Source organism: Corvus moneduloides, chromosome 21 (assembly GCF_009650955.1).
Source record: "Corvus moneduloides isolate bCorMon1 chromosome 21, bCorMon1.pri, whole genome shotgun sequence".
In the NCBI taxonomy this organism is placed as follows: domain Eukaryota; kingdom Metazoa; phylum Chordata; class Aves; order Passeriformes; family Corvidae; genus Corvus; species Corvus moneduloides.
In genome coordinates, this window is record NC_045496.1 from 2265894 (window position 1) to 2284788 (window position 18895).

At 52.9% G+C, this 18895-nt stretch overlaps 1 protein-coding gene across 14 annotated transcripts in view; it reads left to right on the plus strand.

Moving 5' to 3' along the window:
• KCNT1 (potassium sodium-activated channel subfamily T member 1) overlaps positions 1 to 18895 on the plus strand; it is a 77461-nt gene that overhangs the window by 19406 nt on the left and 39160 nt on the right. The window contains exon 1 of one of the 14 annotated variants that reach the window (XM_032131187.1): positions 16565 to 16976. The exons of 8 other annotated variants lie outside the window; for them this stretch is intronic. In XM_032131187.1, the coding sequence (XP_031987078.1) occupies positions 16828 to 16976 (149 nt within the window). In that variant the 5' untranslated portion in view covers positions 16565 to 16827. Of the gene's footprint in view, positions 1 to 16564; positions 16977 to 18895 lie in introns of those variants that run through there. 5 more of the 14 variants (XM_032131189.1, XM_032131193.1, XM_032131191.1 and 2 more) reach the window with 5 other exon arrangements.

Genomic DNA, 18895 nt, shown 5'->3' on the forward strand with positions numbered 1-18895 from the left:
GGGAGGGAGCAGCTCCCACATGAGAGCCAGGGGAACTGCTTGGTTGATGTCAAACCTTGGCAGAGATCTCCCCAGCTCTCTTTAGCACAGGGAGGCATCACGAGTGTGAATCTGTGTCCACAGACCTGCTGAGGCAACGCTGATGTTTGGCATCACAGCAAAGCCCTGTGCCTGCAGGAATCCCCGGGAGTGTCGTGCTGCTCTAGGTGAGGCTGGAAGGTCGGGCTGAGACCAAAGCTGTCACCACTGCTGTAGTGACAGCACGAGAAACAACTTGGCAGCTGGAGCTGTAATTGCAGAGAATGCATTAAATTTTACTGCTGTGTTTTCCCACCGCTTTCTCTCATCACAGTTGCACCTTTGTTCCCAAGGGGAATAATTTATTGCTGTTCTGATGGTGGTGCTCATTGCTTTTCCTCTGCACAACCTGTTCAGTGCCTGGCTGTGTGCAGGGAGTGCCGGAGCTCGGGCATCCCCTGCTCGCAGCCTCGGGGGACACAGAGGTTCCACTCCCTCTGCACCAGCCCTGTCCTGGTGCCAGCCCTGCTCAGCTGTGAGCTGCTCTCCCTCAGACCCGTACGGTCATGGGAAAAGAGATCACAGCAGAGCCTGAATACCGTGGTTAGTAAGTCCTCCTGTGAGGCATCTCAGATCCTCATTTTGTTGTAGACTGTGCAGCAGAGGGGTTTAGACAGGTATAGAAGGCTGGCATTTGAATCCAGACATCTCTGGTTCTCAGAAGTTCCACCAACAGACAGGACCAATCCTTCACTGCACTCTTTTAGCATTGCTTCAAGAGGCAGATGTTGGGCACGTTGCCAGTGAAGCCCTGCAGCGAGCGCAGACTTCCCTGCCACGCTGCATTTTCTTCTGCTCCACTGGCACCTGTCTGGATCCACAGCAGACATGAAGGTGTTCATTTGCAAGTAAATTGCCTCCTCTTGCTCCTGGAGGGCAGCTCAGAGTGGGTCACACAGGCTCTGGGCAAGGCTCTTGCCAGCTGCTCTCAGGGCTGCGCTGGCCACGGTTGCCCACAAGGCTTGGCAGTGCAGGCTGCTGGAGCAGCCTCCAGTCTCCAAGTCTGGAGATTTCTTCCGTTATCAGTCAATTAATTTGCTGCATTGCTGCAATTAAAAAAAAAATTATCTTTCAGGCGGTTCAGAGTTTAGATTCCGTTGCTACATCACACTTTGTGTAAATTAATAGCATTGAATTTCATCAGCTCCGTGACCTCATTTCCTCTCTTTGTGAAGCTTTTTGTTGCCATTTTAGCAAATTTATGGCTGACTGTTTTACTGCAGGGAGATGATCAAAGTCCAGCCTGCTGGAGCAGGCAGGTCCCTGTGGTGACAGTCTGTGGGGAGGTGGCAGACGCTGCTCTCTCTTTTGTCCCCATGACCTCATTGGAGGTGTCTTAAGATCTCCCCTGCACAGCCAGAGGGTTGGAAGGAGTTTTCAGGGTTGCAGATCCCCTGGCAGGTTCCGCATTTCCCCTTTAATTATTCTAGGTAATAAATAATTGATAATGAAGAAGTTTGTGGTGATAGAGTTGAAATACAAGGCCTTGGTGAGCCAGAAATTCCATGGATGTCAGCATGTTCCCAGCAGATTAAAGGAATGTTTCCCAACATTCAATGTTTTCCAAACTTCTCAAACTCAGAAAACTTTTCCTTTCAGGCAGGAGGCCTGGAGTAGTGGGTGAAGCAATGCTTGCAAGCACTTTAAAGAGTTATTTTCTGTTCTAAAACTACCTTAGCCATGTGGTGCAGGGGCAGGCGTGCTCTGCCAGGGCCATCCGCAGCTTTCTGGAAGAACTCCAGGAGCTTTGAGTTGGCTTTGCCTCTTCGGACTTGCACCAGGGCCACAATTGCTTGGTTTTGCTTCTGTCTTTCTCCAGACAGACCATCTGGTTCTCTTTTGCTCAGCTTCCTTCAGGAGACAGCCTGGAGCTGTTTGCTGACAGTCAAACAGGACATGGAAGTGGTGTTTTGTGAGTGGAAGGTGCGGAGCAATATTTGTGTATGGACACAACACGTTGGGATTGGGACATCTCCAGGGCCATCCCTCTGTGCTCAGTCCCAACGTGCTGGGTGCCAGCCCTGGGTTTAGGGATGAAAGTTTCTGCAGCCAAATGTATTTTCTGCGTGTTAGGGTACCTGTCACTGGTGCTTCCCCCATGTTTTTCCTGTGAGGCTTTCCCCCATGGAATAGGATCCCTCTAGCCATGGAGAAGGTGCATCTTGCTCGCACTCTCCCCATCCTGATGCCCTGGTTTTTTCCCTGCAGCAGTTGTGTGGGTGTGTAACATGATGCACAAGTAGCCACGGCCGCAGCCTGCGAGGGTTCAGAGCTGGGCCAGGCCGTGGGCGCAGCCGGAGGGAAGGGAGGAAGGAAGGAGGGATGGTGGGGAGGGATAACAGCACACGCTGCCGGGGGCGGCGGGCTCGGGAGGTCAGCGGGTAGCGTAGGGTGAAACAGCCAGGAATTAACTGGGAGAGGCGACTGACTGAAGAGTGGTGAGGGGAGGGACACAGCCAGGTGTCCCTCAGTGAAGCTGAGAGCTTCAATCACATCTTCCCCCTGTGGTGTTGCTGCTTTGATGAGCTGAAGTCTTGCCTGATGTGAGCTGAGAAACACTGAGGGTTGGGTTTGTAGCTGCCTGTGTTGGTGCAGAAATACCCTGGTTTTGCTCAGTGGAGCTGGGCTCTGCTGAGGTGCTGGCCGTGCCACCGTGCCCTTGTGTGCACGGCATGCTCTGGTGGGCTGGAGTCGGAGCTCCCTGGCTCCCTGGCACCGGGGCTGCTGCCAGCTGCAGGGTGAGGAGCAGGGCTGGGATTCTTCCCTCGGGAATCTTCTGCCACCCCGAGAGCGGTCTGTGTCCCCGGACAGGGTGTTGGGTGTTGCACGAAGTGCTGGAGAAGAGCGCAGGTGCTCTCTGTGCTCAGTGCAAACCTCCTGCTGCTGCTGAGGGTGTCCATCTCCGGCACAAACTGCTCCCTCCCCCGTGTGGCATCGCTCCCCTGACCCACCTGGGGTGTCTGAGTCTGTCCCTCGCTCTCTGCCCGCTGCCGTGGCTTTGCTGAGCAGGATTTCACGTCTCTGCGGTCACCAGTTCCTTTGTCACAGATGATTTTGCGGCCTCTCTGCCATCTCACTGTGGCGGGGCCCTCTGGAGGCCGGCGCACACATCACTCCTGTCCTTCTCCTCCGCAAATCCAGGCAAATTGGCGCTTTCTTATTCTCTCCAGGACCCTCTCTTGTCACCTGGCATTGAGCTTTTGGTTGCAGCTTTACTTTAAGCTGGCTGCTGGGGAGTGTTTGTCTCTGAGGCGCTGGACACGCTGTCTGTGGGGTGTGGGGGAGCGAGGAGTGGGTCTGTCCATGTCTCCTGTCTGGGCAACCACCCATGGCCACTCTGCTGAGGCTGGAAACTGGGATCCTCCTACCCAGCGAGGGTCCTGAGGAAGGTGCTGCCATCCTCCCCTCTGCATGCCCCCAAACTCTTGGAGTTAAACATGGATCTGCAGGTTGTATCCCCCCTTCCTCGTGTGCTGTTTCTCCTCTTTTCCTGGTCCTGTTTTCTCCTCTGTTCCCTGGTCCTGGTTTGCAGAGGGCTGTGGCGAGCTCCTCGCTCCAGGATGGGGTTTGTCGCTCTCCTGGACGGCTGGGAATGGACACGGGTACTGTGTGCTCTCAACCTCTGCTACAACTGCAGGACTCTTTAAAAGGTTTCATTGTAAGGCGAGGCAAACCCCAGCACACCCTCAGATTGACCCGTGGCTGGGATCTGCGGGGCTTTGTCAGGTTTGGGTGCGGATTTCTTTGCGCGGTGATCCCTCCCTGCTCCGCACGCTGCCGGCCGTGGCTCCCACGGGAGCTTCCCCGGCTCCTTCCCACTCCCAGCCCGTCGGGCTGGTGCTTCCCCCGTCCCGGAGCGCTGGGGCTCGGGAGGAGCCGTGGGGGAGTGCGGCGGGGAGGCTGCGGCTGTGTTTGGATTAGAGACTCTGCCGCGCTTCCTGCAGCCCACGCAGCCTCCGGAGCAGCCGAGTGTGGCTCTGCAAATTTAGCAGCTCCTTCAGGCAGGGAGCTCTCGCTTTCTGGGCTGTGGGCAGAGCCATCGAGCTGCTCTGCGTGCCTCATTCCCGATGTGCCGCGGGTGACTATTAGCAAAGTCATTACTTTCCTTGAGCTTTGCTGCAACGACTTTCTGACTGCAGGCAGATTTGTTTGGGAACTGGACTTCCCAAATGTCCTGCATGCTGCTCCCAGCCCTCTGTGAGCCCCGGCCCCGGGTCAGTGCCCCTGTGACTCCAGCACCCGCTGCTGGGGTGTCACGGAGCAGTCGGAGCATGAAGCTCACGGTGGCTCCGTGGCAGGTATGTATCACCTCCCTAGTGGCAGGAGCTGTCAAGAAAAAGGTCTCCTCTGCCTAGGAGAGAGGAATATTTCTGGGGAGCAGGTGGTGAAGATGTTCAGCAAATGTCAGCTTGAGACCTTGCCATGCTGTGGGCAGGAGTGACATTGCTGAGGAATGTGTTATCCTGTCAGAAAGCAGCAAAAATTCCCCTGGTGAAATGTTTACGAGCGAGGCAGGGCTTTGCCAAAAGTGGGCGTTTTTCACCACGGAGCCTCGCGGAGCGTGAGCTCCTTGGAGCAGTGGGAATCCTGCTCCAGCTCACATCACTCTCACCGACAGGACGAGCATCTGGCTGAGCCACTCTGCCTTAGTTCTGAACGCCTCAATCGCTCCCCAGAGCAATTTCGTTTGACAGTGGCCTTTTCACTGCATGCAGTGTGTTGGTTTGTAGGTGAGCAAAAAGCAGCTTAAACAGAAGGGAGTCCTGCAGATGGGTGCTAAATACAGCTTTCCAAAGCTAAAGCACTGCCTAAAACTCCTTTCAGACAAACTCTGCCTGTGGTTGCATTGCAGAGGCGGGCAGGAACTCGTTTGCCCAGTGTCCAGTATCAATGTGTGAAGTGCATAATTGCATCTGGGCTGAGAGCTCCGTATGGGAGTATTGTTTGAAAATTTCTAATTTAATAAAATGGGTGGTAATTGGCTCTTAGAAGAGAGTTTAATTGGAATAATTGGCATGGACACTTGTGTGCTAATTTAGTTTGGTGTTTCTGATGCACAGTCACGGTGTTTGCTCAAGGACAGAAATGGGGATTTGGTGGCGCCTGTATTTCTCAGCAGGAAGTTGCAGCTGGGCTCTGGAAGGGCATTTTTTGGAGGAAGCTGTCCAGTTACTGTTCTTCAAGTTGCATTTTGGAGATGGATTTGCTCCATTACAGTTTGATGCAGTTATACCCACGCTGCTGAGAGTGAAGGCCTCCTCTGACACTTCAGTTCCCACTTCAGATGGCCTGAGATTGGTCTTTGTACTCATCTGGAGCAGCTCCAGCTCCTTGGCACAGGGACATTCCTGTCCTGAGGTGCTCACACCGACGTGTGCAGGAATGTGCTCACTCATGAGCCAGCACACAAGGAAGGCGAGTTCCTGTTCTCTATCCAGCCTTTCATCCCTGCTTCTCTGAAGTCCCTCAAGACCCATCAGTTCCAGGTCAGTAAATCAGCACCATGAGGTTTTTCCATGTGGAAAAAGACTTCACAGTCTCATTCCAGCATGGAGATGTCTCAAGTTGTCATCTCAGAGCTGTTGTTCAGGGACTGCCATGAGCTGGAGGTTCTGCTGCAGGAGCTCCTGCTCTGTAGGGTCACTGGGAGTGTGAGGTAGTGACACAAAAGCCATTACAGCTCCCCAGCCTCTTCCAGAGCTGTCATTTAACAATTTTTTCGTTTTCATCTTCCTCCAAAATGCTTTTAAAGCTCAGTGTTGTCACTTTGTTTGGATTTTTCCCACACAGTAACTGCACTTAGAACTGCCCAGTGCTGATGGGGAGATTTATTGCCGGCAGCTATTGTGCGAAAATTGAGAGGAAAAACAATTTCTAGGCAGCTCCTGTTACGGCCTCTAATGGGAAATATTTCTTTCGCGCAAAGAACTCGTAAATGGTTTTAGTGCTGGATGCTGTGCTCTGTGCCTCAGAAATGTTGAGCCTTCCAGGGTTCAGCAGCACAAATGTTTCTGGTTGCAGACATGTGCTGACCTCACTGCGCACGCACCAGGGCTGGATTCCTTCCCAGCGGTGTGAGTTAAAAAAAAAACAAACCCAAAAGAAACTCTGACAAAGAGCAAAGCCTGGATCTCAGATCCCAGGGAGTAAGAGAGGGGAGTGAGGATCGGGATTTTAGCAGCAGGGAGGAGGCAGAGAAGGGATGTTCCTGTCTGTAGCAGGGAGTTGTGAGAGGCTGAGATGAGAGGCACGGCTGGATGAGTCCCGTGCCCTTTCCCAGCGCGGTGTTTGGATGTGGACACACACAGGCGGAATTCCCTGTTCCCTTTCAAAGGAGGATGATTCACGGGAGGCACAGTGAGGGCTCCTGTTCCAGTGTGCGTTAGTGAGCACAGGAGAGCACCAAGATCCACTTTGGGACCTGATGGCTGCTTTTCCTGAGAAACTTTGGAGAGCTGGAACAATTATCCCAACTTTTAAGGCCTTTTTTCCCTCCTAAGCCTTTTTTGCTCTGTTTCCCACTAGCAGATTTTAGGGAGAGAGAGGAGTACAGCTGAACATGCTGGTGAAGATATTAATCATGATATAATTTAATTTTAATTCCATTAGACACCTTTAGTGATCAGGGAGTTTCTCACTTGATTTAATGGACTCTTTTCCAGATGATGAAGCTGCAAGATCTGGCACTTGTTATAAATGTCTGTTTATTAAACCATCTTTTGTCCTAAAATCCTTTGCCTGACCAGGATGGATATAAATGGAGAGGATGATGTTTGCAGTGCAGTCTTTAAGGAGATGCTGTGTAAAAAATTGCAGCCTTCTCTTGTTCATTTTTTTGTGTCTTTATGTGAGAGATGAGAACAGGCCAAGGCATTTTTTTTTTGCTGTGCTTTTTACTGTAAATGTACGAGGCAGCCAAGATCTGTGAAACAGCGTTTGCTGTCACACCAGCTCCTGGAGTGGATATTCCCTTTCCAACAGATGATTTGGTCATGGCAGCTGAACCAAAAGCTGATAAGCAGAAAAGGGCAATGGTGGGTAATAATTTAAAATGCTTTCCTGTGGCTTTAGCTCACCTTTGGCTCCTGCCTGGGTTTGACAGGCGGCACTGCAGCTCTCGAAGCTGTGGGGCACCTCTGGGGGGAATTTCAGGGAGTTCCTGGAGCCTCTTTCCTCAGGGACGCAGTTTCACACATCATTGCCTTTTCCTTTCAACGCCTCGGGGCTGACCCCTGCTTTTGGCTGGATGTGGAAAGAGAGAGACCCTGTTCTGTCCCATCCACGACAGCACCTGTGCCACTTGAGCACTGCAGTCACCTGGGGGCAGGTGACTCTGGCACCTCACCTGGCTGCAGGGCCTCCCGGCTCACAGCAGAACCCTCAGCTACAGTGGGATGTTGATGGGTAAGCAAATTTTTCCTCATTGAAGTTAAAATAAGAAACGTTCTCGGAGATCAATGGTCTGGTACAACCCCCTGTTCTAGTCCTTCCCACACAGCCTGATGAGGCTGTCACAGGCTCCGTGGAGTTCATGCCTCATTTCTGCAGCACATTGTGAGTTCCTCTTTATAGGGACTTGCCATTTTCTCTGTCTTATATAATGTCTTACAAAAAGAATGCTGAGAGAAATGAAAAATGGATGGGAAATGGTACCTGGCATCATCCAGCAACCCCAGGGAGGGAAGAAAATGTTTTTACCATGAGACATAATTACCAGAGCTGATGGAGAGCCCCAAAGCCAAGATTTCTTCTTTGAATGTCAATCATTTTTCTTGGATTTTTTTAGGAGTTTTAAGGAAGTTTTTAGATGCTAAAATTCTCCACATTTTCCAGCAGAAAACCCTTAGCACCATTTAATAAGCAGACACTGCTCTGCATTACATTACGATTTCAATACTTTAAAAGCAAAAAGCTGCTGCGAGAACGTCATGCAAGAAAAAAAGGCTTGGAATCCTTTAAAGCTGCAGAGTGGGAATCACTTTGGCATTTTGCAAGTCCCTGTGAAATTGCCTCCTGGTGAGCTCTGCCAGGCAGCTGGGAGGTGTTTGCAGCAGCGAGGGAGCCGCCTGTGCCCCCGGAATGCCGCGGTGCCGTCTCCACCCGGAGCATCGCCGGCTCCTGGAGGCACTTTGCTGCTGGGCAGGAACCCAAATTCCAGCAGGGTTCGCGAGAGGTGCGTGGGGAGCACGAGGCACCTCTCCAGCTCTGGGTGCCTGTCACATCCCCTGGGAGAAGCTGGGGTGAATCCCGGGGGAGCAGGGTGTCCCCTGGAGCTGGGGGTGATGGAAAGGTGCCACAGGAGCTGTGGCTGCTGCCTGTCCTGCCCTTGGCCACTGGCTGAGGATGCCCAGAGCATCCCTGTCCTTTCTGCAGGTCTCTGTTCCTGCAGAAGGAGGACACCAAGGGGAAAATCCCGGCCTCGAAGGCACCCGCAAGGCTCAGGCCCTCGGAGAGGCTGGAGGGACATTAAGGAATGGCCACGGTAATTCTGCCACACGACGTGGGTTTACTGCTCCTGCTGCCCCACAGCTCGGGCACGGGGCCTCTCCTGCGCTGCTCCTCTTTCAGGCATCGCCAGCGGTACCCGGGGGCGTTTCCAGGGTGTTTTCAGATCCCCGGTGGGAAAGCGCTGCACAAATGCTAAAGCCATAAACATTTATGGCGCAAAGATCATTCCTGCCGGCAGGCAGCAAACAGCAGCTGCTGGCGGAGGGGGGCGGGGGGGGGCGGGACTTTGAGCCCCCCCAGCTCCTCCTGGCCGGGTTTGGGTGCTGCCCCGCCACCTCCTCTGCGCATCTCCGCCTTCCCTCCCCGCTGCGCCCGCATCGCTCCGCTCCCCGCGGGGCTGACTCATGCTCGGGGCGCGCTGCCCAGCGCTGCCGGCCCCGCTGCGGGAGCGCCCGGCGCTGCTCCCATTACATTTTGGGCAGCAGAGTGTGACCCCGTTATGTACTCACCTGGAAAAGTGACTTGGCCGCGCCTCATTACTGTGCTCTGCCTGCAGACTTTTCATGCTTCCCTTGCAGATATATATTTAGATTTTACCCGAGGGCTTTTAATTTCCTCGCTGGCTTGAGCAGCTGCGGCAGGTACACACTTACCTTCCCCTTTTCCTCCTGCCATTTTCACCGGCTTTGGTAAGAAGTAGGAAGAGATTGGGAGTCACTGAAAAGCTTCAGGGTCTCACTGCGCTGCCTGTGAGCGTGTCAGACGCACCGGGAATGGGAACCGTGGCGGCGGCACCGTGCCTTTGTAGGGATATTTGCTCAGCCGCTGCTCGGGCGTGCTCTATTTCTCCTTCTCCCTGCTGAGCAGTCCCGAGTCACCACACTGGGTTTGCAGCTTTCATGTTCGTCGCTGATGAGCCACACTTAGAGAGGTAAAAACGGCTTTGCAAAGGCTGCGATGACAGTTCTGGGATTCAGCGCGAGGCTCCTGCGCCGCAGTTACATAAGGGCTGCTCCGACTCCCGGCTACCTGGGGAGTCACCTGGGGAAGGGGACCTGCCTTCCCTGCTCCCGGCTGGCCAAGAGGGGTTTTGTTTGGGAGTCCCTTCCATCCATCTGCAGCGAGCAGGGCACGGCTGTTGGGCACCAGCTGAGCCCCCGGCAGTGGGAGCAGCCTCGTGGCTCTGGGTGAGAGTGAGATGCAGGCCACCGATCCTATTACTGGGCAGTTTCTGAAGTCCTGGGTCCTCTCTTTGAAACCCTAACATTTGGAAGTTGTTAATATTTGAAACGTTAATGCAGAGAACGCAGGGAAGAGGAGAGAAATCAAAGGCTCTTCTGGTATCAGTCTGTCCCCCTCCGGGCTCACAGCCTGCCTGCAAGCTCTGTATGTGTTTTCTTACTTTACATAATTTTTCCATCTCTCTCCATCAGCCCAGCTCTTCAAAGGCTTCCTTCTGTTTCCAGCTCTCTTGCTGCTGCTAAATATGCTCTCCTCTGTGCTTTCCAAAGTGTTCCTTCTTCCCTGAAACTCCGCTGCTCCAGTTTATTAGAGGAGCCTCCCAAACTGCTGAGGTGTCACTGGGCGACGCAGGAGCTGCTGCCTGGTGCTGTGTGGTTGAGCTGCCTGGTTCAGCTGCCAAGGCTAAACAGGGAAGGTGAGGGAATACAGCACAGGCAGCGAATTTCTGCCTGTGTCGTGCAAATCTCCCTGGTGTCTGCTGTGGCCCCGCTTGGCCAAAGGTTTCTGCAGCCGCGTGATGGTGTCAGTGAATATCAGTGTTTGTGAATATCGGTGTTCCCCTGCTCCAGGCTCTCTCCTGGTGGGTTTCTTTGGTTTGCCACGATGCCAAGGACCCTCCAGAAGAGCAGTGGGGATGGAGCAGCCCCCCAGGCCCACCGTGGTGGGAGCTGACCCCACAGAGATCCTTGGAGGTCCAAAGGTGGACGTGGCTGCAGCTGAGACCCCGGATTGGAGAGAGGGAATTTGGTACCACTGGGATTTTGGCAGTAACGCTCAGCCCAGCTACTGTCCCCGCCAGATGCTGTGATGACAGAAATCCCTGCAGTTTGTGAACTTTTCCTGAAATGCTTTTAATGGCAGTTTAATAATAACACTTAGTGCTCGGTACAGAGCTTCTCACCCCTGGAACCGAAACGCTTTAGTGAGGAGGGTAAAGACCATTATCCCCCGTGCTCGCAGGGGGGAATGGCTGCTTTTATTTGTGACACTAATTATAACAAGTGGAATTAATCAACTTTTCATATGAATGGTGTTGCTTTTTAAAGACAAATGTCAGAAAGGAGTCCTAGAGACAAAGGAGAGCTCGCAGTGGTGTAGATCTGTCTGATGGCTTCTCAGGGAACTCGTCAGAGCCTGTGGTGCAGAGGCATTAACCCTGCCAAGGCAGAGTGAGGAGGGAACAGAAACCAGGGAAAGGTGAGGCAAGACAGTTCCCAGTGTGAGTTTATTGGTGTCCTGGCTCCTGCTGAGTGGGTGTTTCTGAGAGCTGCGGCTGCCCCAGCCCTGTCGTGTGTTCTTCCCTCTGCCCTTCCCCTCCACAGCTGCTCAAAGCCCCGTTGCTTGGGAATATTCTCCCAGCTCCTGAGTCTGCTCTGGTTCTTAGTGCCCTCTGTGTAGCGTGTGGAGAAATTCTATTGAAATAATTACTCTAGTAATCAATCAGTTTCTTAGCAGGAGGACTCAAAGGGGCCATAACCTCTTCCTGTGAAGTCACCGAGTTTTGGGCTTTTTTCCCTCCTCCCTGTCCTGCTTTACATCCCCCCCGGTGCATCCTGGCCCTCTCCAGCCTGCAGGGAGAAGGGCAGGTTCTTGTGCTGAGCCCAGGGAAGTGGAGGCTTGTTTTGGCTGGGGCCTCGTGGTGTGACAGTAATGGCCAGTGAGTAACCGAGCCCTGTGAAGGAAGGAGGTCCCTGAGATGCTTTCTGTGTGCTGCCCTGCTGCTCACAGCCATTACTGGATGGATTCACCTCCAAGGAAGCTGAAATCCCTGGAATCCTCCCGTTACCTTTGGCACTCAGCTGCTGAGGGCCTCTGCTCGCAGGGAGGGGGGAGGCAGGACCCACCACCGTGGGCTGCAGCAGGCACCGGAGCTCCAAGGCAGGACACGTTTGCAAAGTGCTTTGAATTGCAAAGTGCAGCCGGGGCCTCCCCTGGCCCTGCCCTGCCTTGGAGCAGCTCCAACCCCACGGGATCAGCGTCTCTCCCATGGGGACCAGCCCCTGGATAGCCCCAGCTCAGCTGGATGCAGCTCTCTGGGAGTGGCAGGTAGCAGTCATCCTCCGCCCCAGCTTCCCTCAGGAAGGATTCGATCCTCTGTGTGTTCTAAATTTCATCTTTGACAGAGACCTGCTGGCTCTCCCAGCAGGGCTGAGCTCCTGCTGCCATGCCAGGGGCCATGGGCCAGGGAGGACCTCCCTCTCCAGGCTAATGGAAAGAAAATGGAGAGAAGTTTTTTTAATTGACTCGGGTTCAATAGATAAAGTATTTCCTAAGCACTTTTATTAATAAATACATACATCCTTGCTGCTCAGGGAGGGTTCCTAGGCATCTCCTGTAAATTCTAATACCTGCAAGCTGAATTAATCAATGTATGGGTATTGTATGTTTGACTGTAAAAGGAACTGAGGCTCTTTGGGTTCATCTCTCTCACTAACTGTAATTCCAGAAGCTGATGGATAGTCAAAAATCCTGGCAGAAGGGCCTGTTTTGTTAGGAAAAGGGTTCCTTGGGGCACTCTGGAGCAGGGTGTGCTGCTCAGGGGAGCAGGTGAGGGGATCCTGGGTGCCTCAGAGGGCTCTGAGGGTGTCCGTGCACCACATCCCTGAGCGTGGGAGCAGCACTGGCCCTGCACAGGGATGGAAAGGCCAAGTTCTACACAAAGAGGATAAAGCACCAACATTTTTTCTCTTTTTTTTTTCTCTCTGGCAAGCTTATTATTTTCACTGAGGCAAATGTCAGAGGAAAAAACATTCTGGTGAGGAAGCAGAAGCTCCTTTTCCTGTGATTTTAACTTCCCATTGGGATAGAGGATGATCAGTAAACAGAGAAAAAAATCAAATCTTTAGATTTTCAGAAACATGGACATTTCCAGGCAGTTCTGCTGCAGAGGGATGTTCCAGCTGGTGTTTTTTGTGGCTTGGCTGCGGGGTCCTCGGTGGGGTGGGGGTGAGGAGTGGTTTTTGCAGGGCTCTGCCTGAGCCTTGGCAACCTCCAAACATTGGCAGCTTTTGCAAAGCAATTTTGCAGAGTGCCTGGTGACAATGTAGGGCATTCCCTGGCGACTCCGGGGCAGAACCGGTGCGTGTGCACTTGGTGCAAAACAAGAAGCTGTGCCAGGGAGCTTTGTGCATTTATCTGGGTGTCAGTGGCCCTCTGGAGTTTATTGAGCTGATAATGTCATGCTGTGACATTTGCTGGGGTCTCGAAACGCAGGAGGTGTTTGTGGCACTAATAAATTATGTGGGATCTTGTTTTTCCTTGGTGTTACTCAATAAAGGGAGGTCAGGGTTCCCTGCAAAGGCACAGGAGCACACAGGGCTGCAGAGAAAGGTGATTTTCCTCGAGCTGCTTGCCAAGCGTGTCCAGGGGTTCCTGGAAGGATGATGATGAGCATTAATGGCTTTTCAGCTCGGAGGCCCTGGAGTTACCACGTTGTTTGTACAAACACAGCCCCTCTCAGAGCAGCAGCTCTGATAGTGTCTCTCGTGAGGTTCTGACGTGCTCGTGAGCACAAGCTCTTCTTCCAAAGTGCGTTTTCCTGCCCAGGTTACTTTTTGTGGGTTTGGAGCGATCTTTGCAGAGCTGATGCCTTTCAAGATTTTTAAGTACATTAACCCAGCTTTTCTTAAAGAGGCTTTGCAAACACCCTTGGGTTGTATCTCAGCAGAGCAGCTTTGTTTGCCAGAAAATGGGGAAAACTTAGCCCCTTCCTGCTTCATCAACTACTTCTAATGGACAGGGTGATGCTTTATCATTAATAAGTAAGTAAAAGGAGTTTTGGCAGTCGGGACTGAAAGCAACCTAGATAAAAGGGAGACTATTTAACAGTGCAGTTGCTGTGGATTCAATTAAGAGCAATGAAGAATCTGCTTCTTTCTTAATCATGTTTTCTGAAATATTATTACCCCTGCAACTGCTGCTCAGCAATTCCCAGCCATCCCTCCAGCCCCCGGCACAGCAGTGGTCTCTGCATAATGTAGATGCTGAAATGAGAAATCAGCACTTTGTAATGGGCTCTCAAACTAAAATTAAACATCGATTTCCTGGCTTGCAGTCAGATGGTTGGCATTCAGCTGGCCCGGAAAGTGTTTCTGGACCAGAGGAATTCTTCTTCGGGCTTTGATGTTACCAAGGTTGTGTTTCATTGGTTTTGCCTTCCTGGACTCGCTCGGAGGACGTGCTGTACAAACAAGGTGCTCCATGTGTAGCTCGCTGCTGTGCCCCTGGAGCAGGAGTGCAGAGGAGGTGTCCCTGCAGGGCTGGCTCGGGTGACACAGCCACAGCTCTTTCTAGGAACAGGCTGTTTCCCAGCCAGAGGGAGTGTTCTGGCTGTACTGGATGTACTGGGCTGCCTTTGCTCTGAGTTCCTGCTCTACTCCTCCTTCGTTTCGACACAGCAGCGCTCGGTGCCTGTCGGGGCTGGGAGGGGAGAGGCTGCTGGGCTCTGGGTGAAGTGGGGAACACGTTGTGTTGCTGAGAGGGGAATATTTTCCTGGCAGAAGCGCAGCAAAGGAGCTGCTCCGGCAGCTCAGGGCAGGGCTGAGCACTCTGAGTCACTCTGTGGGATCAGCCGGGCTCACAGATTTCTGCTCAGGCAACCTCTTTTCTCCCCCAGAAGGGGGATGGTTGCCCAGACCCGCAGCCCTGGCTGCAGCTTCTCGTGACCCGGTGTCAGATCATTCCCCTCTCCCTGGTTTTTCTTGGTTTGTGTTTAAGTGCCTGACAGAAAAGGCGACTTCATGGAGAGGCTTCCGTGAGCAGGATCTGAGTTCCTCAAGGGGCTCTTTGATGTGCTTTTTGTCACCTTCTGTACAGCACAAGTATGACAGCAGCACTGATATTTTCTGTTAAAATTCCCCAGGTCTTTCCCTAATCCCTCTTCTGTTCATGCTGCTGAGTGAGGGCACTAGTGCTGAGATGAATAGCTTAAGCATAAGCCCCTTTTCACATCTGATCTCAACCCTAAACTTAATGTTCTTCTGCAATTAGGAATACAATAGAATGTAGAATCCATCCAGAAAGAGACACCTGAATGCCCCATCCCCGTGGCTGGGGGGTCCAGGAGGATTTATCAGGGCACACTCCAACCCAGAGGGCTGACAGATTATATTTGGTGTTTGAGAACAACCCCCTGAAGTAAAGAGATGTGGAACAGCAAGTTGAAGAGTCTGAATCAAACCATGAAGCAGAAAGGAATGACTTGGGTGGAAAATGAAGGTATTGAGCTAATGAATCATTTTGAGGCAAAACAAGAAATTAAATGTACGCTGAAAGCTGGCACATTAAGGGAAGGGCTGCGGGTTTTTATCCGTTTTGCATTTCAAAATACTGAAACAAAGTATGTCAGATGGTGAAATCCCATTAAGAAATAATGCTGTGAGCAGGGAAACTGGGATTTGGTTAACAGGAAATGGGGACTTTGCTTCTCCTCCCAGAGCAGCCAGGGACTGCCCTTGTGCCTTGGGGGAAGTGATGGTTGGGTACCGATCTCTGGGGGAAGAGCAGAGGGCAGAGCTCAGTGTGCCTGACAGCTCCTGGTAGCACAGGGGAAGCAAAGGGCTGGCCTTTTCTTGCCAGCTTTTGGCACAGGACGGTGGTTCTGGGTGCTCTGACAGCCGGGCAGGGAGATGGAAGGTATGGTTAGGGCATGGAGCTGTGCCAAAGGGAATTGTGTCAGCTTTTCATTCTGAAAGGAAAGCACTTCGGATCCCAGAATTCCCATCCCAGGGCAGCTCCTGCCTTCCTCTCACAGCAGCCTTCTCACAGCTGCAGGTCCCAGGCTCTGGGAAGACCCTTCCTGTCAACGCGCTGACTTTTTGTACAAAAGCCTTTAAAGAAATCCTGTGGTGGGGCCTGATTATTTGCATTGGTTCAGGGCACGACGTGGTGACCCTCAGCGAATTTATTCTTTATTTCCAGCCTGCAGAGGGGCTGAGCCGTGGGGCAGCGCTGGCGTGGTATGTTGGCACGACTCGGGGTGGGGTTGGCACGACTTGGGGTGGGGTTGGCACGACTTGGGGTGGGGTTGGCATGTTGGGGGTGACATGGCAGGGGCTGGGTGACGTTGCCACGCCGTGGTGCTGCCGTGACACTGCTGTCCGTGGTGCTGAGCCCTGTGCCCCACCCGGGCTGTGGCACCTTCAAGATGCTCTTTGTTGCTGGCTGCCACCAAACACAAGCAGGAGCGGCTCTGGACTGGTGGCATTCCCAAAAGAGGCCGGGATACACGACCCTTTCCCCCTGTCCTTTCCAATCCCACCTGTGCACTCAGGTGTTACCTCCAGCTCAGCTCTCCCCTGGCCACGGTGAATTCCCTTTTCTGTTGGATATCTTGAGAAATCGATGCCAAGAGTGTTGGAGGAGCAGCAGCTTCTGCTGTCACCTGAAGAGGGGAATGCGGGTCCCTCTGGGACAGGTAACGTGCACCTGCCGGGCCGGGTGAGCAGGAACTGAGCCCTTCTGGCCACTCTGGGGGAACAGCAGGGAGTTCTCCTCGGCTCGCTGCACAGCGGGTGCGTTTAGGAGGGGACCGAGCCCTGCTGCTTTGTGTCTGAGGGAGCCAAACCCGCTGAGTCTGTTCCCTGGCACGCAGTCCGCACGCTGCTCTGTACACAGAGGAATAAGATAAAATAGCTTCCTCCTCCTCATGTTGCTGCCGAAAAACAGAGATGGGGAAAAAAATAATCCTTCAGCCCCTGCCCTGCCTGTGGTGATAAAAGCAGTGCAATCCTTTTTTTGACAGAGTCAGGCAAGGCGATTTCATTCTTTAGCAAACAAAGCCCCTTTCAGAGATTTCTGCTTTGTGGACATTTTCTCAATCGTTTTGCACCAAATTTGTTGCAGCAGCAAGGCCGGGGAGTTTGCCTTGACTCCCCTCACTACCAAAATAAATGTACAGGGCAGGATTGTTCCACTGAGCAGCCGTGACTGGGGAGAGGGAAGAAGGAAGGAGATGGTACGTGCCGACAGCTCTAAACTGATTGCGGTGAGGATTGCTATGTATGAGAGAGTTCAGGGGGGAAAGAGGAGGAAGTCACAGAGGCAGCCAAGGCTCGCAGGATGGCAAGAGCCAAGCTGAAGAATTCCCCTTCAGAGAGCAATTCCCATGTCAAAACTGTCCCACCTGCGACGACAGAAGATGTCCATGGGGTGAGCCCCTTGTTACCGTCTCGGAGGATGGGATCCATGGGGAGTGATGTCGGACAAAGGTATTGCAGGACTGCAGTGGTGCGTGGGGAGGGTGGGTGGGGGAGGCAGCACCTTTTATCTTTTAAATGAGAGGGAAAGGATTAGTGCCTCCACGGGCTGGAGGAGTGGTGGATGAAATCCTTCGGATAGCTATGTTAAAGAGCCATGCCAGCTCCAAAGTTGTGTTATGAAATAGGGAGCTGGAGCAGAAGGAAACCAGTTCCTTTAAATTTTTTATAGGTGCTTCTTGATTTTTTTTTTAATATGCCTGAAGCATGTCTGAATGGCAGCCTGAGACCGTGGGGCTGCCACACACCGCTGTTAACTTGCACTGCACCTTCCCTGTGCAGTATAAAGCCCAAGCTTATTTACACTGCTAACGCCACGGTAACGCACTGTACACAAGCACCATGTTTGCATGGCAGGAGAGATGCTCGGTCCCCCATCTGAGCAATAATTTATTTGTAACTGCAATTAAAAAAAAAAAAAAGCTGCCATAGGAAATGCTGCAGCCTTCCTGCAAGCACACAGCTGAGTGTACAGCGAGGAAGGAGCTGTTTTTCAGGAGGATGAGAATGCTTTGCGCTGCACTGGGATTTCAGTGATTCAGAAGAAGCCAGGTCCCCTAGTTACGATGAGGATGCAAATGGCACTAACTCAGTTCCTGTTCTGTTCGTTCCATTTTCTGTTTCGTCCTTTTCCACCATCCATCCATCCATCCATCCAGCCCTTCAGCCCATCCATGCTGCCTCACCTGTGACTGTGTACTGTATGTCTTCTAGGATGTAATCTGGTGCAAACGAGCACGGTAGGAAAGCTTCTGCTCAGGGGGAATTTTACTTGTTTGGCTTTAGACTGGAATGAATTAACGCCTCAGCTTCTGCCTCTTGGCGTATCTGGGGGGAGGGTGGCACTGGGCCAGGACCAGCAGCTGTCGTCCCCACCGGGGAAGCCGAGGAGGGCGGTGCGTGCTGGGGAGCACCGGCGTGGCCGCTGCCCATGCTGAGCTGGGCACATGCTTCAGTCTCCAGGTCTGGGAGGCAGAGTCCTGGCGCACTGGGGGAGCTGTGAGTGCGTGTCCCTGGTGTGCTGTGCCAGCGCTCCAGATGGCACCGGTGCTGGGGCTCTGGTGAGCAAACACTGGGGTCTGGTGCGGCGCTGCCTCTGACTTTGCCAGGCAAGGGCTTACGCGCGTGGAGGCTGAGAACGGGCATCGTGTGGGTGCAGTGGGACTAAATCCCTGGAGCTGGTGTGGTCTCAGCACATTTTGACAATCTGGGTCTGCTCCCAGAGCTGGTCAGGCTGTTTATGCTCTGGTTTTGTGCTTTGCTTTCATTGCTTCAAAAAGACACCAAAGCTGGACCTGTCCTGGGGGTACCCGAATGCCTGAGGGCACATCCTGAGCACCACTGTGGGCAAAGCCTTTGGGGCAAGACCACTTCCTATCTGTGCTCTTCCAGGTCCTGGTGGTGTCCCCCTCAGGACAGGGTCAGTGGTCAAAGCCAGATGTGTAGGGGCCAGAAAAATACAACTGGGAGACTGCTGCAAACTCATTCCACTGATCAGCAGTGATTAAACATCACTGAGGGGCTTCTCCTCTCTGGCATTCAGGAGCTGGGTGGGTTCCTGCCCAAGTCCAGGGGGCCAAATCCCATCCCAGGGCTGATCCTCCTTGTCTTTTGTGGGAGCACAGGGCACAGGGATGCTGTAAGGCGCTATTGGATCTGGGGGACAGGAATTCCAGACATTGCATCACTACGGTGTTTCAGTGGAGCCTCAAGAGAAGGCCACTGTGCAGAGCACACCGTGGTGCCCCAGGGCTCTATAAAGACCCAATTCCCTGGGTTTCACTGGAATTTTAAGTGATTTGCTGCTATCTGGTTGTAAGCAGCTGCTGCTGTGGGTAGGGAAGTTGGTGGAACACTTTGATGCCCCCGTG